Genomic DNA, 23,408 nt, shown 5'->3' on the forward strand with positions numbered 1-23,408 from the left:
AGTACGTTAAAAAAATACATTAGGTATAAAAAGTTGAATCACATTTTGAAAGTAAGACCCTTTTTTGTAAAAGTGTAGTCTGTGGGGTAAAACACAGACAATTACCCCTTAATGGCGGGGTAAATGGCCCCCAGGGGGCATCATTTCCTTTTATCATAATTACTGTATTTCATACATTTCTGAATAGCAGATACATAGTTTTTAATAACATCTCACTTACCTGGTTGAGTAAAGCAAGTAATTTGAACTTAATATTAAAAATAATTGAAATAAAAAAAAATTGAAATTAAAATGCAAAATATAATAAAATAATGCATCTATTCATTAACTCAGGGATATTTTCTTGTTTCTTTCACATTATAGGCTTAAGTAAACACTTTTGCTATCCAAACAGCTTTTTCTGAGTGAGGGGGCCTATTGCCCCACCCCAGGGGGCCTTTTACCCCACTGGGGGGGTAAAAGGCCCCCTTGGCACAATGTTTATTTTTGTTTAAAAAAAAAAAAGTATTAACTTTAGGCAAACTTTAGGTGGCATTATTGTTCATGTCACTGTTGTCAAATATGATTAAAACTAAACACATGGTTCATTTCAACTTGGAGAAAAACTGAATTTTCCTTAAGGGGGGCTTTTTCACCCACTCTACTCTATGTCGTTATCTCGGGATAACAAGGTGAATACAAAAAGATTATATCCCGAGATAACGACATAATTAATTCAGGATCTCGAGAAAACAACACAACTAATTCGAGATCTCGAGAAAACAAAACGAGGCCCTTCATATAATCTTTTTTTTTAATTCACCTTGTTATCCCGAGATAACGACAGAAACGGCGCTGGGTGTACTAATATTTTATGTTAAATGTGGGCGGGTCCAAATGAAGAATTATGAAATGTGAAGGGGACACGCCCCCTTCACATTCAATGGTGGCGACGCCCACCATTGAATGAGGGTCTTTTTTTTTTTTAAATGAGGGTCATGAGATACGTTCTCGTTATTATGACGTACTATGTGACGTAAACGGGCTTCTGAATTCTGGAAGTGTGCTTGTGGTTGTATTCCTCCGTGAATTCGGTAAAAACAACATCAACGTTATACCTGTTTATGGCTTACATAATATTATAATCTACTTATTAATGCATTCTGCCCTACAGTACAGTCAAACTCGCTGTTGTGGATTTAATTGTAAACTTATCCTTTGCCCACCTACAAACAGGTTTACTATTTGACCCATCGTCGCCATGGAGACCAAGGACGCGAGTGAGTTTGGGAAATGAACGCAACATCTTAGCAACTTTTATGATCGTTTGGTTTGTATTTCATCAATTAACGGTATTTTTTGGAGCTTTCTCAAACCTGCTGTTTTGTAAATGTAGCTAGTTTGTTAAATCTTAGCACACAACCAATGGAGCTAGCTGAAATAGGATCTGTTTACATCAGTATAGTTGATTCAGACGTATTGTTCTCTGTTTAAACTGAAAGATATGAAGGAAACTGCAGAGCTGCACGAAAAGACAGAAGAACTAAAAGCCTCGAACAAAGCATTAGAGTTTCTTTCCAGTATCGGTAAGTGACTTCTAATCAACATCATCATCAGTATACTTTAACCCCAGAATCATATCAACGCTTTATGAGATGGTCCTTTATCAGAGCTACCTGTTCTGGGATCAGTGATCAGTAGTACCAGTCTGAAACAGTTACCATCTGGTAATGACAGAAGATCTGTACTCTAGTCTTACCACTAGAGTCTGACTTTTCGCCTGCTCCAGTGTCTTGTCTTTACTTTATTATTAGTTGCCACACTAATTAGATGCAATTTTCTCCAGTGTGCGACGATAAACACTGATAATACTAAGAAATAACGTACACACTGGCTAATGATTTCAGATTTGTGTTTTAAACTTTTTTTTTGTAGTGACACAATGTATCCAAATAACTCATCTCATTATCTCTAGCCGCTTTATCCTGTTCTACAGGGTCGCAGGCAAGCTGGAGCCTATCCCAGCTGACTTCGGGCAAAAGGCGGGGTACACCCTGGACAAGTTGCCAGGTCATCACAGGGCTGACACATAGACACAGATAACCATTCACACTCACATTCACACCTACGGTCAATTTAGAGTCGCCAGTTAACCTACCCTGCATGTCTTTGGACTGCGGGGGAAACCGGAGCACCCAGAGGAAACCCACGCGGACACGGGAAGAACATGCAAACTCTGCACAGAAAGGCCCTCGCTGGCCACAGGGCTCGAACCCGGACCTTCTTGCTGTGAGATGACAGCGCTAACCACTACGCCACCGTGCCGCCCCTATCCAAATAACAATATAGTCAAAAGTTTCTGAACATCACACCCATATGTGCTTTTTGAACTTCATGGACCTTTATGGGGGTGGCACGGTGGTGTAGTGGTTAGCGCTGTTGCCGCACAGCAAGAAGGTCCTGGGTTCGAGCCCAGCGGCCGACGAGGGCCTTTCTGTGTGGAGTTTGCATGTTCTGCCTGTGTCTGCGTGGGTTTCCTCCGGGTGCTCCGGTTTCCCCGATAGTCCAGAGACATGCAGGTTAGGTTAACTGGTGACTCTAAATTGGCCATAGGTGTGAGTGTGAATGGTTGTCTGTGTCTATGTGTCAGCCCTGCGATGACCTGGCGACTTGTCCAGGGTGTACCCCGCTTCTCACCCATAGTCAGCTGGGATAGGCTCCAGCTTGCCTGCGACCCTGTAGAACAGGATAAGTGGCTACAGATAATGGATGGATGGCTGGACCTATATGGTTGTCGTGCTGGAAAAAAATATTTGGGCCAGTTAGTTTGAGTGAAGGGAAATTGTAATACAGCATACAAGTCAGTCAGTCTATGGAAATGTTACACTAAAAGTGGCCAAAAGTTTGTGAACACTTGACCATCATACTCCACTGTGGACCTTCCCCAAACTATGCAAGCCTGCACAGAATCATCAGTCCTCAATCCCTCCAACTACATTCCAAAACTTTCCCAGAAGACTGGAGGGCTGTTATCACAACAACTCAACATTAAGGGGAAGCAATGGGATGTTCAATACGCAAGTGTCCGCATACTTTTGGCCATATAGTGCAGACAGACATTTTATTGCTCCTGATTGAAACTGTAGTGTTATAGTTGCAGAAGGAGACCAGAGCATTTTTTTGTACAGTTTGTTATATTTTGGCAGCTTAGATTCCTGTCTTTATTGCGTCCCAGACTCATTAGAAGGTTGCGAGTTCAATCCCAAGCTGCCAATATTGGGGTCTTAACTGCTCTGGGAGCTGACCCTGCCCTCTGACCAAAGGTTCCAAACAAGCTAGGATAAACGAACAAACAAAAGAAAAGAAATTTCACTGTACTTATTAAATGTGACAATAAATGTTGTCTTTTTCCAAACAAATATTCCACCACTAGCGTTCTGGTTTTCTAGCTTAACCAGCAGCAAGCATGTGTTTTGGTGGCCACGGTTTAGGAGCACTGAAGGGATCGGCTGTATTTGTTTGGGTTTTGAGTTTCAAAGCAGGTTCAGCTAACTTCCATAAACTTGGCATAGGCAAAATTTTTTCAATTTATGTACATTTGAAACTTTATATGTTAAAAAAAACCCTCTGTAATTTTCTTCTGGTAATAAGTAATAATTAAAATATATGTTAGAATAAGTTAGCACGGATTGCGGCAAATTTCTGCTCAGCGATTTTCATGACCACTCGGTGCGTGACGTCATTCAAGACAAACAAATCGCTTAAATTGAGTCCACTTCAGTTTATTTGCATTGCTGTTCGGCTTGAGTGCAGACGTGCGTTTGTGAATTTCCAAAGAAAAATCATGCCTTATTGTTGTGCAGTGAACTGTAACAACAGGACCCATTCAGGAAGATGTTTTTACCTTTTTCCGAGAGTGGAGAAGAGGCGGAGAGAGTGGATTGCGCGTGTGAAGCGAGAGGGTTAGCAGCCAGGTAAATACGCCACTCTGTGCTCCAATCACTTTGAGGGGGGAGCATTGATTCATTTTTGAAGAATCCCCATCTGTTGGAGAGTTTAGGTGTCAGTGTTGGACAGAGAAGGCTCAAACCTGACACTGTTCCGACAAAATTTGAACACAAAATCAAGCAGTCAAAGAAGAAATGGACCAGCAATGCTCAAGCAAAAAGGAGAAGATTGGAGGTAAATATTTTTACCTTTGCTTGCAATTGACAAGTCAAGAATCCTGAGGGATCCTGTACAATCATTGTGGAAATGAGACAAAAGGGATATTTCCTTGCTTAGAGTAGGCTGTAAATAGTATAATGCTTGTATTACTATTAGCAATATATTATATTAGCAGCCCTGTGATGACCTGGCGACTTGTCCAGGGTGGACCCCGCCTCTCGCCCGTAGTCAGCTGGGATAGGCTCCAGCTTGCCTGCGACCCTGTAGAAGGATAAAGCGGCTAGAGATAATGAGATGAGATGAGATTATATTAGCAATATAAATGAATCCACGGTGTATTATAGGGATTATGCGTGTGCCCGTGTGGTTTAATTATTCTTCAAAAAGGGCTCTTATTTAGTATTATGATGAAAGTAAGGATTTATCATAACTACCAGGATAAATTGTTTGGGCGCGAGTCTTGTTGGGGTCCGGAGTCACCGCGATCAGAGTCGGCCGAGTCGCTGTCCGATTCCGAGGCTGCAAAGTCAAACCAGTGAGCCACATTCACTGATTGCTTCACAACGGCCATAGGTTCATACATACACTATATTGCCAAAAGTATTTGCTCACCCATCCAAATTATCGGAATCAGGTGTTCCAATCACTTCCATGGCCACAGGTGTATAAAATCAAGCACCTAGGCATGCAGACTGTTTTTACAGTTTGGAGCTGGCCCCTTCCTCTTCCAACATGACTGTGCACCAGTGCACAAAGCAAGGTCCATAAAGACATGGATGACAGAGTCTGGTGTGGATGAACTTGACTGGCCTGCACAGAGTCCTGACCTCAACCCGATAGAACACCTTTGGGATGAATTAGAGCGGAGACTGAGAGCCAGGCCTTCTCATCCAACATCAGTGTGTGACCTCACAAATGCGCTTCTGGAAGAATGGTCAAAAATTCCCATAAACACACTCCTAAACCTTGTGGACAGCCTTCCCAGAAGAGTTGAAGCTGTTCTAGCTGCAAAGGGTGGACCGACGTCATATTGAACCCTATGGATTAGGAATGGGATGTCACTTAAACTCATATGTGAGTCAAGGCAGGTGAGCAAATACTTTTGGCAGTATAGTGTATATGGTTTCACCTCTCGATATTCAATTTGGAGAGTTCCTACTTCAAAATCGCTATCAGACGTTTTACACAACCTTTCATGACTAAAGTCTGTACACGTGTGCTCGGTTTGCAAGTAAACACAAAACTGCTCCCAGTCTGTTTGCCTTGAATGATGTCACGACGACTGCCCCCTGGCGGTAAAAGTGCGCGTAAGTGAGATGTAAACAAACCTTCGGAACTTGCGCAAACCAGTATATTTTAACGGTTTTATTCAATTTTAGGGTGTAAATTAGACACCAGGAAGATTGAATTTGCTTTTTGGGTCGTTCTTCTAGAAAATAAAGTTGATATTCTACGTTCCACCTCTGACCCTTGCCTATAACCTTTTAAATTGTTGTGGGTGCTTACATTTATATTTAGTAGGCAGACAAATATTCACATATCCAACATGATTCACAAGTAAAACAGGAATGCAATCCAAGTGTAGTTTAAAAAAAAAGAGCAACACTATTTTGATCAGAATGTCCAAATGATGATAAAATTTACTTGGTAATTGTTGGTGTTTTGGGGCGGCACGGTGGTGTAGTGGTTAGCGCTGTTGCCTCACAGCAAGAAGGTCCAGGTTCGAGCCCCGTGGCCGGCGATGGCCTTTCTGTGCGGAGTTTGCATGTTGTCTGCGTGGGTTTCCTCGGGGTGCTCCGGTTTCCCCCACAGTCCAAAGGCATGCAGGTTAGGTTAACTGGTGACTCTAAATTGACCGTAGGTGTGAATGTGAGTGTGAATGGTTGTCTGTGTCTATGTGTCAGCCCTGTGATGACCTGGTGACTTGTCCAGGGTGTACCCCGCCTTTCGCCCGTAGTCAGCTGGGATAGGCTCCAGCTTGCCTGCGACCCTGTAGAACAGGATAAAGCGGCTAGAGATAATGAGATGAGATGTTGGTGTTTCTTATTGGTCTTTCAGGCCCCAAAGATGTAGAGCAGTGCCTGTTTGTGGACTCTTTGGTGACGGTTTCAGACACTGGCAGAGAGCTAGGAGAGTTCTGTTGTAGTGTACAGAAAGCCAGCTATAATGATGAACCTTGTTATTTGGTACACGCCAACAGCCATGGAACAATCGACAACATCCCATGTGGCACTTCTGTTATGGGTGAGTCCAGCGCAGCACCATGGCCTCTTCTTTGAATATAGTTCCATAAGGTCTAAACAGCTGAGTTATTTTATAATTTCTGTGCAAATCTTTTTACTGTAATTAACTGTACATTTTCCTATCACAGCTTATATATCCAGGAGCCTTGACACACTAGAGGAGAATCATAATGAATATATGAAGGTATTCTCTGTCTGTCTCTCTGTCTAGGTTTTTCATTTAATTTCATTTGTTTATAAATTACAGCTGTGGTGGTTCACATCACAATCTAATAATCCCAGAGAATATTCAAGCATGTAGCTTATTCAGTCATTCATTGTTGTGTTGCCAATGCTCCAGCTGCAGGAACACACACTGGACAAAAAGGTACATATAATGAGGCAAGGCAGTCATCTAGTGGTGAACAGTGTCATCACAGAGAAAGAGGTAAGAACAGTGGTTTCATTTTCTAATGCTACATCAATAATAAACTGTCAATATCCATGTTTGCATAAGCGCTGAGAAAGCCTTGAGAAAAGCCTTTCAGTAAGATTATAGTAGGTGCATGAATTTGTCTTTTTTCTATTATAATAAAAAAAATCCAGAGGATCAGTCCGTTACCTGTTTTTGTACATTTCTGCTTTCTTGTAGGAAGTAAAGAAGCAAGCATTCACATTCCCTCTGCATTCTCTACAAGGTTTCGTGTCTGAGGCCTCCAACCTCCTGATCCTGCGCATTTTGGCTCAACAGAAGAAAGTTCCAGAAAATTTGACATTTCTGTCTTTTGATGCCGACACCCAGATTGGCGTGTCAACCTATGTATGTAATTACATTTTATTTATTTATTTTTGTTACTGACTGATTTTTATTTTTTTTAATTGAGGTTAGTTAAGTATTATAGTGCCTTAAGTACTATAATACTTAATAACCCGTAACCCTTCTTGAATACATTGCATTAATGGCATTTAGCAGACGCTCTTATCCAGAGTGACGTACAACCTACCCAGCCATTCCTGCTGGTCCAAGGAATGGAACCGGCAACCTTTTGGTCCCAAAGCTGCTTCTCAAACCATTAGACCATGGCTTCCCTTGTAATGGGAAATATTCCTATGGAATACTTTCACATTTTGCAGTGATTAAACCTAGAACTGAAATGCACTCTTTCATAGCATTGTGGAGTGTTCAGTCTGTGTTTGTCCTATGAACAGTTTCTCCTCAGGTTCTTGTACACAACATTTTCTTTGTACATTATTGTAAATCCACTTGTTTATCATGACGGACAAGTCTTCTTACACCAAGATATTTCCTAATCCATTTTTAATGTATATGGCAAATAAAATCAGTTACCCATGAGGTTTAAATACTTAATAATACTTATTACAAGAATCTCACAACCATGATTCTTCCTAGAGGAGGTTGTCCAATAACAACAAAAACCATAATTGGGAAAGGAGGGCATTGTTTAGAGAAGTAACCAAGGATCACTCTGAAGGAGATGTAGAGATCCACAGCTCAAATGGGAGAGGCTGTACACTGGACAACCACAGATTGGACATTCCACAAGGCTGGGTTACATGGAAGAGTGGTGAACCATATGAATAGAATAGAATGCCTTTATTGTCACTATACACATGTACAATGAGATTAAAGCATCTCCAATAACAGTGCAAACAGCATGTAGAGTGAGAGAGAGAGAGGAAGGGGGAAAAAGGGGGGGGTGTGGAAGGGGGAAAAAGGGGGGGGGGGAGTGTGGAAGGGGGGTAAGGTGCACAGTCCTGAGGTGTATGTGTTGTGTTACACATATAAATTATTGCACAGAGAGAGTCACATTATAAATTATTTCACAAGAGTCACATTATAAAATAAAATATTACACATTTATGAAGTATTGCAAGATAAGGTAGGTGCACAGTCCTGAGGTGCATGTGCTGTGTGTAAGGTGCACAGTCCTGAGGTGCATGTGCTGTATGTAAGGTGCACAGTCCTGAGGTGAGGTGAATGTGTTGTGTTTCGCATTATGGTGTGAGGCATTTCACATTATAAAAGTATTGCACAGAGAGAGTCCCTTATAAAGTACTGCACATTATAAATTATTGCATGAGGAGAGTCACAGTAAAATAAATAGACTATAAAGTCAGAGCATGTCCAAGTTCAGGGCAGTTATGGCTTTTGGAAAGAAGCTGTTTTTGAATCTGTTTGTCTTTGTCCTGATGCACCTGTAGCGCCTCCCTGAGGGCAACAGGTCGAACAGATCAAAGCCAGGGTGGGAGCTGTCCTTGATAATGTTCTTAGCTCTGCTAAGGCAGCAGGAGGTGTAAATGTCCATCAGGGAGGGGAGAGGGCAGCCAATGATCTTCTGTGCTGTCTTAACTACCCTCTGGAGCCTCTCCCTGTCTACAGCAGTGCAGCTGCCGTACCATACTGTAATACAGTACGTCAGCAGGCTCTCGATGGATGAGCGGTAGAAGGTCAGCAGCAGGTTGGAGTTTAGGTTGTACTTCCTGAGGACTCTCAGTAAGTGAAGCTGCTGCTGAGCCTTCTTAATGACTGCTGTGATGTTTACTGACCAGGAAATGTCGGCGAAGATGAGGACGCCGAGAAACCGGAAGGTGTGGACCCTCTCCACATACACGTTGAAAATCCCAGTTGGAGTAGCAATATGAAATCCCAGCTGGAGTAGCAAACACTGAAAAAGGTCATATAATTTGACCAAAAATTTAAATCACCCTGAGAACACCATCCCCATGGTGAAGCATTGTGGCAGTAACATCATTACCCTTGGTGTCTTGAGTGGTTCTCTGACTAATGCCCTCCTTACCTGTTCAGTGACTTTTGTTCAGAGTTTGGGATATTAAAAAAAAATCAAACCTTGATTGATACCTTTCCAGAATGTTTGTTTTCTTGGAATTGTTTTGATAGTACCTTGGTCTTCATGATGCTAGCTTTAACACAATATATATGTTGATTCTCATACTCTTATACTTTACTATGAATAAGAATTAAAAGCCTGTTTTACCCTAATTCAGAGGGAGCTGGAGGTCAAGAAGCAGGTAGTCGGCAAAGAGGTGGTGGAGGTGTTTGGCATTGAAAGGACTGTCTCCTCGGCAGAAAAAATCCCTGCAACATGGCACTGCTACTTCCTGTCAGATGGGTAGGACCTCTTTCTCTAATAAAGAATATAACTCTGGGTCTATTCAGTCACTACAGTCTGTTTACTGTAACTAATCACAGTATAAAATATATTAATATATGAAGAGGTCATGAGACTTTTGTTATCTGCTTTTATGACTTTTTTTTTTCCCTCACTCTAGACATTTAGCCAGCAGAGTGCAGGTGGGCTCATCAGTAACAATGAACCTCCGACAGCTTCCTCCTGTAGTCACTGAAGGTTTGTATATTGTTTCCTTTCTTTCCAATGATTATATCTGTCAACAACATGACACAAAAACGTGTTTTTGTTTTCAGATGAGAGAGCTCATAAGTCAGTCTATGAGAAGAAGCCCTTAGTCTGGGAAGAGGACATTGAGCTGTACTCGAGGTTTTTTGACAGAAAGGTAGCTATGCTTGTTTTATATTTATATGTACACACACACACACACACACACACACACACACACACACACACACACACACACACACACACACAGTTCTTGAAAGAAAATTAAGAGACCACTGCAAAATTATCAGTTTCTCTGGTTTTACTTTTTACAGGTATGTTTGAGGAGCATGAACACTTTTTTTTTTTTTTTTTTTTAAATTCTAGAAACTACTGACATTTCCCCCAAATTCCAGATAAAAATATTATCACTTAAAGTGTTTAACTGCAGAAAATGACAGCTGGTCAGGGTGGCACGGTGGTGTAGTGGTTAGCACTGTTGCCTCACAGCAAGAAGGTCCGGATTCGAGCCCCGTGGCTGGCAAGGGCCTTTCTGTGCGGAGTTTGCATGTTCTCCCCGTGTCCGCGTGGGTTTCCTCCGGGTGCTCCGGTTTCCCCCACAGTCCAAAGACATGCAGGTTAGGTTAACTGGTGACTCTAAATTGACCGTAGGTGTGAATGTGAGTGTGAATGGTTGTCTGTGTCTATGTGTCAGCCCTGTGATGACCTGGCGACTTGTCCAGGGTGTACCCCGCCTTTCATCCGTAGTCAGCTGGGATAGGCTCCAGCTTGCCTGCGACCCTGTAGAAGGACAAAGCGGCTAGAGATGATGAGATGAGATATACAAATATAAAAAGAATAAGATATGGGGGGGGGGGGGGGCGATGGCAGGAGAGATGTTGAACATTATATTGCACATTGTCCGGTATTGCTTATTGTTAGGCTAGGCTACTGCTCCTTTCTGTCTTCTGTCCTCCTGTTACCCCTCCTCCCCCCCAGAGAGGAGTTGTACAGTCTGATGGCGTGAGGGACAAAGGAGTTTTTAAGTCTGTTCGTCCTGCACTTGGGAAGGAGCATTCTGTCCCTGAACAGGCTCCTCTGGTTGCTGATGACGGTGTGCAGAAGGTGACTGGCATCGTCCATGATGTTCAATAGTTTGTCCATAGACCTCTTCTCTGCCACCGTCACCAGAGAGTCCAGCTTCACGCCGACCACAGAGCCGGCCCGCCTGATCAGTTTGTCCAGCCTGGATGTGTCCTTTTTGGATGTGCTGCCCCCCCCAGCACACCACAGTGTAAAACAAGACACTGGCGATCACAGACTGATAGAGCATCCACAGGAGTTTCCTGCAGATGTTAAAGGACTGCAGTAGGGATGGCGAAAACTAAAAAAAAAATCTTGACCGACCACCGAGCCTCATTAGCCGGTTAAAGTCGGTTAACCTATGAGTTTAAACAGGGATGCAAACGGCGTGCCTTTGGCGGATGCCGCCTTTTTTCACGGCTGAATCGTGCAGATCTGATTTTTTTTTTTTGGGGGGGGGCGTTGGAGTGTCTGAATAATTTCATCAGAGTAAATTCTGTATTTAAAATTACTAAATAAGCAAATGCCGTTACAGTCCATGAAACACAGGAAGTATAAGTATGAGAAAACAGTAAATCAGAAAGCTGCGCACGTTTTCGCGGAAGCTGCGCAAATGTGCGCAGCTTTCTGATTTACTGTTTTCCTTCTCATACTTCCTATGTTTCATGGACTGTAATGGCATTTGCTTATTTAGGTAATTTTAATACAGTATTTACTCTGATGAAATTATTCAGACACTCCAATGCCCCCCCCCCCCCCCCCCCCCCCCCCCCCCCGAAAAAAAAATCAGATCTGCACGATTCAGCCGTGAAAAAGTCGGCATCTGCGCCTTTAGTTTGTGTGGAGAGATATGATCTGCAATGACATGCATTGTTGGCTACAGACTGAAACATACTTTCAGAATGCACTGGCCAAGGCAGGACTAAACTCGATGTGCCTTCTAATAATAATTAAAAAAAAACACAGAATAGTAATTTGTAAGCTAAAAAGCCTGTGTCTACACTTTTCTTTCGCCGAGTGGCAGCTGTCTTCAACTGGGGCGGGAGGGTGGGGACATGACTGAATGGGTGTTTCTGATTTGTCAGCTGTCGTCCCTTTCACCGCATGGCATGCCCCAAGCGTTTACAACACCAGGAATTCCAGGTTCTCCGCTCCAAAATCGGCAGCTTCAAAACGATTGATTTTTTTTTTTTTTTTTAACTGACAACCCAAAAAAAAATTAACCGGTTGGCGTTGATTCGGTCAACCATCGGTCAAACGGTCATTGGTTAACATCCCTAGACCGCAGCCTCCTAAGGAAGTATAGCCTGCTCTGTCCCTTCCTGTATAAGTGATTGGTGTTGCAAGTCCAGTCCAGCTTGCTGTCCAGCTTGCTGACCAGCTTGCTGTCCAGCCACAGCCTGAGGTACTTGGAGGCTGTGGATTCCTACACCTCGACTCCCTCGATCAGAACTGGTCGTGACCTTGGTCTGGACCTCCCAAAGTCAATGACCAGCTCCTTGGTCTTCGAGGTGTTGAGCTGCAGATGGTTCCTGTTGCACCACACAGCAAAGTCCCTCACCAGGCTCCTATACTCCTCCTCTCTGTCATCAGTGATACACCCAACGATGGCTGTGTCATCTGCAAACTTCTGAATGTGACACAGCTCTGAGTTGTAGCAGAAGTCTTGCGGTGTACAGGGTGAAGAGAAGAGGGGGCCAGCACCGTGCCCTGGGGTGCTCCAGTACTGCTAATCACAGTGTCAGACGTGATGGTCCTTCAGCCTGACATACTGCAGCCTGTCAGTGAGGTAGCTGGAGATCCAGGTGACCAGGCAGGGGGTCCACTCGCATCCTGTTCAGTTTGTCCTGAAGCAATAGGGGCTGGATGGTGTTGAAGGCACTTGAGAAGTCCAAGAAGAGGATCCTCACTGTGCCATTTCCCTTATCCAGATGTGAGTGGGCTCGGTGTAGCAGATAGAGGATGGCGTCTTCCACACCGACACCTGCCCGGTACACAAACTGCAGACAGTCCTGGGCATGTTGTACCTGGGGTCTGCGGAGGGCTGAAGAAGAGCCGCTCCAACGTCTTCATCAGATGTGAAGTGAGTGCCACTGGTCGGAAGTCGTTCAGCTTGCTGGGCTGATTCTTTTTGGGAACTGGAACGATGCATGATGCCTTCCAGAGGGTGGGCACTCTCCCCCAGCTGCAGGCTGAGGTTGAAGATGCATTGGAGTGGTTCACACTAGTTCAGCAGCACAGGTCTTCAGTAGTCGGGGACACACCTTATCCCGGGCCTGCTGCTTTCCTGGGTGAAGTCTTCCTCAGTTGACCTCTGACCTGGTCTGCAGTAATGCATAGAGGAGTCTGTGTTGAGGTGGGGGAGGAGGGGGCTGCTGTGATGACTGTGGGGGAGGTGTGTTGAGGGAAGAAGGAGAGGAGAGATGGCTGCAGTGAGGGAGAGGGTGGCTTGGTTGAACTGATTGAAAAGTCATTCAACTCATTCGCCCTCTCCACTGTCCCCTCAATGACTCTGGTCTTTGTATTGTGGCCTGGTGATGGTTTTCACACCTTCCCAGACCTCCCTCATGCTGTTCTCCTTCAGCTTCTGCTCCACCTTTCTCCTGTAGCTGTCCTTAGCTTCCCTCACACAGCGTTTTACCTCCTGCTGTGCTGCTTTCAATGCCTCCCTATCCCTGCTCCTGAAGGCGGGCCTTCTTCCTGTTGAGGACAGCTTTGACTTCCTGTGTTTACCCATGGCTTGTTGTTAGGGTAACACTGTACAGTCTTTAGCGGGGGAGACCACGTCTGCATAGAAGTTAAGGTAATCCGTTAGACAGTGTATCAGCCCCTCTGTGTCCTCACAGTGTGGGCTAAGCAGCACATCCCAGTCCGTGATGTCATAACAGTCCCTGAGGGCATCTTCCATTTCAGGGGACCCACCTCCTGATGGAACTAGTTGTTGCAGGCTGCCTTTGAACCAAGGGGGATGTACTTTCGGCTGTAGAAGAACCAGGTTGTGGTCAGACTTCCCTAGTGGGGGGAGGGGTGTGACTCTGTATTCAACTTTTTTAAACAATTTTAAACAACACAATACTAATGTTTTGAACTTGGGATGAGTTCAGAAATTAGTATTTGGTGAATAACCCTGACATTTAAATCACAGCTTTCACACATCTTGGCATGCTCTCCAACAGTCTTTCATGTTGCTTCTGAGTGACTTTATGCCACTCCTGGCGCAAAAACTCAATCAGCTCAGATTTGGTTTGATAGCCTGTAACCATCCATTTTCCTCTTGATCATGTTCCAGAGGTTTTCAATGGGGTTCAGGTCTGGAGATTGGGTTGGCTGTGACAGGCTCTAGATCTTGTGGTCCTCCATCCACACCTTGATTGACCTGGCTGTGTGGCATGGAGCATTGTCCTGCTAGAAAACCCAATCCTCAGAGTTCGGGAGCATTGTCAGAGAAGAAGGAAGCAGGTTTTCTTCCAGGGGAACCTTGTACAATGGCTTGATTCATGTGTCCTTCACAAACAAAAATCTGCTCCATTCCAACCTTACTGAAGCACCCCAGATCATCACCAATCTTCCACCAAATTTCACAATGTGTACGAGACACTGTGCTTGTAGGCCTCTCCAGGTCTCCGTCTAACCATTATGGTCCTTTTCCACTACCCTTTTTCAGCTCGCTTCAGCTCACTTAAGCCCGACACAGCTCGCGTTTCGACTACCTTAGAGCAGCATGACTCAGCTCGCTTCAGCCTTGCTTAGCACCCAAAACTCGCACGGTTTTGGAGTGAGGCTGAAGCGAGCCAAACCAAGCCGAGTGGGGCTAGGGGCGTGAGCAGACACTCCCCTGTGCACTGATTGGTGAGGAGGAGTGTCCTCACATGCCCACACGCCCCGCGAGCACGCTGGGATCTGTAAACACCGTAAACCCGGAAGAATAATAATTACGAATTACGAGAATTTCTGAAGCCTTATGCACCTCGCCTCATCTATACGCTCTTGCCAGTACCTGTTGGCGTTGTCGGTGACAACAAGCCACAGCACCAAGACCAGCAACACTAACGACTCCATGTTTATTGTTTACTATCCGGGTCGTGAGACTACCGCTTAAAAGATCACTGATGTCACTGTTTGCGCCGCCTAACGACATCACGTGACGTCCACCCACTTTCGCTAACTCCACCCAATATGTCCACCCACTTCCAGCCAGCATGGTTCAGCGCGGTTGTAGTCGAAATGCAACTCCAACAGCCCCACTCAGCTCGACTCGGCACGGCTCAGCCCAACTCAGCCGCGTTGGTAATGGAAAAGCGGCATTAGATGATGAGGTGATGGGGGGGGGGAGCTGAAAATTTGACTCAGAGAAGATGACCTTACTCCCAGTCCTCTATAGTCCAATCCTTATATTCTTTAGCAAACCTCAGCCTGGCTCTTCTTTGCTTCTCATTGATGAAGGGTTTTTTTTTTCTAGCTTTGCATGACTTCAACCCCACCCAGAGGAGCTTGTTTTAAACAGTCGTTGCCGTCTACTTGACCCCAGCTGCCATTTGCCATTCTTTTTGTAGGTCACTTGATGTCATCCTACAGTTGTTGAATGACATTCAAAGAAGTTGATGATCATCCCAGTCAGTGGAGTCATTTTTGCTCTTTGCCAGTCTGTAAATTTGTTGTCCCCAATGTCTGCTGCTTGACCTTGTTCTCATGAACTGTCGTCTTTTGAAATTTTGAGAATGGAAGCAACCTGACGCTCTCTGTCCCTCTGCCAGTAAAGCCAGAATTGAACCCTTCTTTTTCTCACACAACTTTTTTTTCTTTTTATCTCTTTTGGGATGGTTAATATATATTTTTGTATTCCACTTAAATTTAAAGTAATACTAGTACTGTTTTTGCCATCCAAATTGGTCCTATTGCAAGAGGATGGTGATGACCACAGCAGGGGTTTTTATGCTTTTCCTTGTTAAATAAGATTTGATTCAGGTGATCACCTAATCAGTACCTCATTAAGTAAAATGAGGTGTGCTTGTGTTGGAATTCCAACACAGACACTGGAATGAAATGGCTGCCATGTACAGAGATGCTGTTTTAAAAAAAAATTGAAGTGGTCTCTGAATTTTTTTCCAGAGCTCTGTGTGTGTGAGAGAGAGAGAGAGAGAGGAGATGTTCTGGGAAATACACCACACAGTGGTACAAAGATCGGAAGTTACTCTTTGAGTGGTGAACATATTTCACAAGTGAGCGTAACAAACGACTGAAATATTTTTTAACATGAGAAGTAAAACTTTGTATCTTTGCACCACTGTGTAATATTCTTTTTATTATATAAGACACCTCCACAACAAAACAAAGAAAGAAACAAAAAAACTTTAAGTTAATCAAAAGAATTTAAAATTTGAACTGGTTCACCATTTTAACAGTGCACATCAAGTCAGCGGGGAAAAAAATTGGGAGTGATTTCATCGGAGTGAAGATATTGGAAAATGTGTCACTCAGGTCCAGGATGCATTTCTTATGAAAATTGAGTGGTGCATCCATCCATCCATCCATCCATCCATCCATCCATCATCCGTAACCGTTTATCCTGTGCAGGGTCTCGGGTAAGCTGGAGCCTATCCCAGCTGACAATGGGCGAGAGGCGGGGTACACTCTGGACAAGTCGCCAGATCATCACAGGGCTGACACATAGAGAGACACAACCATTCACACACTCATTCACACCTACAGTCAATTTAGAGCCACCAATTAGCCTAACCTGCATGTCTTTGGACTGTGAGGGAAACCGGAGCACCTGGAGGAAACCCACGCAGACACGGGGAGAACATGCAAACTCCACACAGAAAGGTCCCCCCGTCAGCCACTGGGCTCAAACCCAGAACCTTCTTGCTGTGAGGCGACAGTGCCAACCACTACAATAAGTGCTGTATTTCCCAGTAAAACACTCATGTATCACATATGTACATGTGTATGTGTGTGTGTGTGTGTGTATATGTACGTATATTTCCACACTTCCTTGTGAACATCTCTGTATGACTCAGTAGTGCATAGCACTACTGATTAGCGCTATTCAGCTAGCAGAGTAATGACAGTTATTCTAATTGTCATGTTTGCCACAGATGTTTGACTTTTGGGCAAGTTCTGCTCCTCAAATCTACTGTTGCGTTGACTTTCACAAACCTCACATCTGGCATACATCACTGATTGTGACAGGGATTTCCCCAGAGTCTCATCCAGCAGATGAAAATAGCACTATCCAAAAATAGTAACTGATTTCCATGTTAAGAACACAGGCTAAGTATCTTTCTGTCTCCTAATCTCTTCACTGCAGGAAGAGCTGAAGGCTGATCACTCCACCTATGTTAGACAACACCCTGAGCTTAAAACACTACTGGCTGACTTCCTACAAATGTTGCTGTTGAGAAAGCCTCAGGATGTTTTCTCCTTTGCCCGTGACTTCTTCATTCCTTTTGACTCTCAGCGCCCACTAGACATCACCTTCAACACGTCACAAAATAGAACAGCTGCACAAGATGAATCCTGGCCAATCAGGCTTTAATTAGCATGCCAGCCTTTCAACTAGGAGATTGAGAGTTTTACTCGTGGTTGGGTCATACCAAAAACCATCATAAAAATAGTACCTACTGCCATCTGGTGAGGCATGCCACAATACAGATGTGAGTAGGAAGTCAAACTCTCACGGTTACCAGAGGACCAGCCCCCCACTGTAACCCTAGCTATGTAATAGGTGAAAGGCCGAGGGCTATTGAAACGGAGATTGGCATCGCCCAATGTGCCTTGTGGCATGGGAAGGACTTTGACAATTAGGCTTTAATATTTTGCAGTGAATATTTTAATAAAGCTCTTCCATTTGTTCCAGATGTGATCCTTCTCTTTATATTTTTCTTACAATAGACTTATGGTGTCGTAGGACCAAAAAAAAGTGACCAAAACCTTTGAAGCATTTTCTTGAACTGATTCTTTCCATTTCTTCTTGTCAAAGTTTCCAATGGAATCAAAGCTTCCACTTCCCCATTCCTAAAACAGTTGCCCATGTGCAATATTATTCACATTTATTAAAACCCTTAAGGGTAGTGTAATTCCTTATGCACTTCTACTAAAATAATAATGTCTGCAACTGAGTCCAGTTTGCCTTTTGGCTTTAAAACCTCCAAAAAGAAACAGTTGTCAACATATATTTCTGTAACACTGGTTACAATATGTGATAGAAATACAGTATATGTTTGGCATGTTTAAAACGAGCACAGGCTGGTCTGATTGCTACTTGATGCTTGAAATTGGAACAGGCTTTTTTTAATTGCTACTCGTTTTTTGGCTAGTTAAATCCGTGAGATTTATCTTCGCTTGCACGTTCTGCTCTCTGCTTAATGAAGGTTTTGACTAGTAATGTCTTTCTTCTTTTCATAAGATTATGATCCTAACAGATGATGTAATGGTACATAATGTCTCGCCTCTTTAGTGTAGTGTAAACCAGTGATGTAATGCTTCATCACCCAGTTCCATTACCCTGTCATACATAGCTTCGTTAATCATCATCCAATCACGTAGCTACAACACACTCTTGAATGTGAATATGAAAATAAATAAATAAATAAATATATATATATATATATATATATATATATATATATATATATATATATATAATGAGTGATTCCACGCTTATGGGTACTGAAATGGGGACATGAACTTATTTTTAAAAATTCACCTAAAACCATTTCTTTTTTTTACCATCAGGTCACAAAACATGTAATCTTTAATGAATGATATGTTAAAAGATAACTTTAATTTTCTGAGATGTAATAAAAACATATTTATATGCCAAAGTCAGAACGTAACAGAAGTCACATCACACACATCACATTATCTCTAGCCGCTTTATCCTTCTACAGGGTCGCAGGCAAGCTGGAGCCTATCCCAGCTGACTACGGGCGAAAGGCGGGGTACACCCTGGACAAGTCGCCAGGTCATCACAGGGCTGACACATAGACACAGACAACCATTCACACTCACATTCACACCTACGGTCAATTTAGAGTCACCAGTTAACCTAACCTGCATGTCTTTGGACTGTGGGGGAAACCGGAGCACCCGGAGGAAACCCACGCGGACACGGGGAGAACATGCAAACTCCACACAGAAAGGCCCTCGCCGGCCCCGGGGCTCGAACCCAGGACCTTCTTGCTGTGAGGCGACAGCGCTAACCACTACACCACCGTGCCGCCCGTAACAGAAGTGTTGTGGACATATATATATTCTCAATTTTAACAATGTAGAATTACTTTTTGAAACATAGGAAGGTGATGTTTTAGCAAATATAATTAATAAACATGTGTAGTAGAATAAACATACACATTCTTTCAATAAGATTAACATGGTATATAGCTAGATTGTAATTAATTTGTAACAGACGCGAGATGGACAATCGTAACAGAAGTAATGTAACAGACATCATTTTGGAACTCATAGGCTTGACTTTGGCATATAAATATGTTTTTATTACATCTCAGAAAATTAAAGTTATCTTTTAACATATCATTCATTAAAGATTACATGTTTTGTGACCTGATGGTAAAAAAAGAAATGGTTTTAGGTGAATAAGTTCATGTCCCCATTTCAGTACCCATAAGCGTGGAATCACTATATATACACAATAAACTGAGAAACGTAGCTATTTCTGTGTCAGTGACTGCTTCCAGATCGATCCATGAGACAAAATCTTTGGCGGCAGAGGTCTACATTCCTAGATTATACTTGATCAATTCGACCTCCTTTGGTATAGACAGATCAAATCCTAACAGTTTTCTGGGGGTTCGTCCAGGATAAATGAGTTTATTGGGGATGGAATTGGCTTGTCTGTTTGGAGTTTTTGTTTCTCGGTGGAGCTATTTTCCAATGGCGTCTGTTGTTAAAAGCACTATAGCTGTACCATTGCAAGACCTTAAAGATGAGGATAATCCAGTGTGAGCAAGCATGCATCAGATCCTTTCAGGATCTAAGAGGGCACTGATAGAAATATGTTTGCCATGCTTAAAACAAGTACAGGCTGGTCTGACTGTTACTTGATGCTTCAAACTGGAACAGGCTTTTTTAATTGCTACTTGTTTTTGGTTAGTTAAATCCGTCAGATTTATCTTTGCTTGCACGTTCTGCTCTCTGCTTAATGAAGGTTCTTTTGACCAGTAATGTCTTTCTTCTTTTCATAAGATTATGATCCTGACAGGTGATGTAATGGTACATAATATCTCTCTTCTTTCATAACCCTTTCTGTTACACTGTCATACATAGCTTCGTCAATCATATCATCATCATCATCATCATTATCCAATCACATAGCTACACAAACACACTCTTGAATGTGAATGTATATACACTCATGTTTGTCCTACAGTAAACTGAGAAACATCTCTGAGCAGCTATCTCGGTCAGTGAGTGTGTGCTCCCGGACCAATCCGTGAGGCAGAATCTTTTCGGTGGCAGAGGACTACATTCCTAGCTTATACAACCCCGATTCCAAAAAAGTTGGGACAAAGTACAAATTGTAAATAAAAACGGAATGCAATGATGTGGAAGTTTCAAAATTCCATATTTTATTCAGAATAGAACACAGATGACATACAGTATCAAATGTTTAAACTGAGAAAATGTATCATTTAAAGAGAAAAATTAGGTGATTTTTAAATTTCATGACAACACCACATCTCAAAGTTGGGACAAGGCCATGTTTACCACTGTGAGACATCCCCTTTTCTCTTTACAACAGTCTGTAAACGTCTGGGGACTGAGGAGACAAGTTGCTCAAGTTTAGGGATAGGAATGTTAACCCATTCTTGTCTAATGGATTCTAGTTGCTCAACTGTCTTAGGTCTTTTTTTTTTTGTCGTATCTTCCGTTTTATGATGCGCCAAATGTTTTCTATGGGTGAAAGATCTGGACTGCAGGCTGGCCAGTTCAGTACCTGGACCCTTCTTCTACACAGCCATGATGCTGTAATTGATGCAGTATGTGGTTTGGCTTTGTCATGTTGGAAAATGCAAGGTCTTCCCTGAAAGAGACGTCTGGATGGGAGCATATGTTGCTCTAGAACCTGGATATACCTTTCAGCATTGATGGTGTCTTTCCAGATGTGTAAGCTGCCCATGCCACACGCACTAATGCAACCCCATACCATCAGAGATGCAGGCTTCTGAACTGAGCGCTGATAACAACTCGGGTCGTCCTTCTCCTCTTTAGTCCGAATGACACGGCGTCCCTGATTTCCATAAAGAACTTCAAATTTTGATTTGTCTGACCACAGAACAGTTTTCCACCTTGCCACAGTCCATTTTAAATGAGCCTTGGCCCAGAGAAGACGTCTGCTCTTCTGGATCATGTTTAGATACGGCTTCTTCTTTGAACTACAGCGTTTTAGCTGGCAACGGCGGATGGCACGGTGAATTGTGTTCACAGATAATGTTCTCTGGAAATATTCCTGAGCCCATTTTGTGATTTCCAATACAGAAGCATGCCTGTATGTGATGCAGTGCCGTCTAAGGGCCCGAAGATCACGGGCACCCAGTATAGTTTTCTGGCCTTGACCCTTACGCACAGAGATTCTTCCAGATTCTCTGAATCTTTTGATATTATGCACTGTAGATGATGATGATGATGATGATGATGATGATATTTTCAAACTCCTTTCTGATATTGCTCCACTATTTGTCGGTGCAGAATTAGGGGGATTGGTGATCCTCTTCCCATCTTTACTTCTGAGATCCGCTGCCACTCCAAGATGCTCTTTTTATACCCAGTCATGTTAATGACCTACTGCCAATTGACCTAATGAGTTGCAATTTGGTCCTCCAGCTGTTCCTTTTTTGTACCTTTAACTTTTCCAGCCTCTTATTGCCCCTGTCCCAACTTTGAGGTGTATTGCTGTCATGAAATTTCAAATGAGCCAATATTTGGCGTGAAATTTCAAAATGTCTCACTTTCGACATTTGATATGTTGTCTACGGTATGTTCTATTGTGAATACAATATCAGTTTTTGAGATTTCTAAATTATTGCATTCCATTTTTATTTACAATTTGTACTTTGTCCCAACTTTTTTGGAATCGGGGTTGTAAAAAAAAAAAAAAACACTAGAATTTGGTGCACAAGTTTTAATTTTCTTTGGGTTTTCTGAAATCAACACAGGGTCAAAATTATACATACATGGTCAAAAATGTACATATGCTCACTTAGATTATTAATTCAGAGGTGCTGAAACTTCCACAATGTCTCTTATCTTGCCAAAGCAGAGGTCTCTTAACTTCCTGTTAGTGATCATGATTGACTACAACTGGTAGCTTCTCTGTGCCTTCATAAAAAGGGTTTGTTTACAGCACTCCTTGGATTTACCAACACACAGTAAAATGGGAAAGTCCAAAGAGCTCAGTGCAGATCTGAGAAAGAGGATCGCAGATATGGGTCCGTCTCAGAAACTGGTCTCTCATTTGGGACATTATGGTCAAAAAATAAATTTTCTAATTTTACTATTTTTTTTGCCTTTTTAAGGGAATGCGATGTAGTCAACCATTTATGTAGTCAACCATTTATCATGTCCCAGATCAAGCCGCTGTTTTTCCACAAATTTGCAGAATTTTTGCCAAATTCTGAATATTCACATCAAAGATTTAGTTTTATCTGTATTATTTCTTTCATCATTTTATTTCAAATTAAAACTAACATCACCATTCAAAACCATATAGTTTATTGACTGGGAGTAGTGGGGTACCCCCACAGTACCCAGTTTCTGAGACAGACCCATATACACAACTCCGGAATGTCTCTTGGAGCCATTTCTAAACAACTGCAAATTCCAAGATCAGTTCAAACAATTGTATCCAAGTTATTGTGAGGTGTAGTCACTTTGCCAAGCCACTTTGCTTCAAGAAAACCTAAACTGTCACCCTCAGCTGAAAGGAAATTGGTTTGGATGGTCAGGAACAACCTGGGAACCACCATGGCACAGCCCTGCCATGAACTAGAAGCTGATAGATCACTGTCTACAGTTCAGATCACCATGGACTAAGAGGCTGCTATCCAAGAAATAACCCCCTGCTCCAAAATCGACACTTTCAAGCTTCACTAAAGTTTGAAGCTGACCACACGGACAAAGAAAAAGCCTTCTGGAGGATAGCTGTATGGTCAGATGAGACAAAAATTGAGTTGTTTGGCCACAATGACCACCATGTACAGAGGGACACTGTACCAGCTGGTGGTGGTGGTAGGATCATCATGCTCTGGGGCTGTTTTGCTGCCAGTGGAACTGGTTCATTGCACAAAGTGGATGGAATAATGAAGAAGGAGGACTACCTCAGAATACTTCAGCATAAACCATCAGAAACTTGAACACGACTTGGGAGTTACAGTAGGACAATGAACCCAAACACACATCAGAGCTGGTTGTGGAGGATGAAGCAGGCTAACATTAAGCTTAAAACAAGTCCTGACTTCAACCCTATTGAAAATATATGGACCGTGCTTATAAATAGAGTCCATGCAAAAAGAAAAAAAACACAAATTTAATTGAACTCTATCAATTCTACCATGAAGAG

General features: G+C 42.8%; 1 protein-coding gene across 2 annotated transcripts; it reads left to right on the plus strand.

The window, feature by feature from the left end:
* Positions 1-1,024: 1,024 nt before the first annotated feature.
* catip (ciliogenesis associated TTC17 interacting protein) lies at positions 1,025-17,623 on the plus strand. Of its 2 annotated transcripts, XM_060918151.1 has the most exons (11): positions 1,025-1,073; positions 1,216-1,259; positions 1,482-1,565; positions 6,205-6,390; positions 6,518-6,573; positions 6,730-6,816; positions 7,021-7,188; positions 9,396-9,520; positions 9,681-9,757; positions 9,835-9,923; positions 17,139-17,623. In XM_060918151.1, exons 2-11 carry the CDS (start codon positions 1,241-1,243, stop codon positions 17,364-17,366), a joined length of 1,119 nt encoding a protein of 372 aa, XP_060774134.1. In that variant the 5' UTR covers positions 1,025-1,073; positions 1,216-1,240; the 3' UTR covers positions 17,367-17,623. The 2 variants fall into 2 exon arrangements, with proteins under 2 accessions (XP_060774134.1, XP_060774135.1); XM_060918152.1 differs by lacking the exon at positions 1,025-1,073 and having other exon boundaries at positions 1,124-1,309.
* Positions 17,624-23,408: the final 5,785 nt, after the last annotated feature.

This window comes from Neoarius graeffei, chromosome 4, assembly GCF_027579695.1.
Source record: "Neoarius graeffei isolate fNeoGra1 chromosome 4, fNeoGra1.pri, whole genome shotgun sequence".
Taxonomy (NCBI): domain Eukaryota; kingdom Metazoa; phylum Chordata; class Actinopteri; order Siluriformes; family Ariidae; genus Neoarius; species Neoarius graeffei.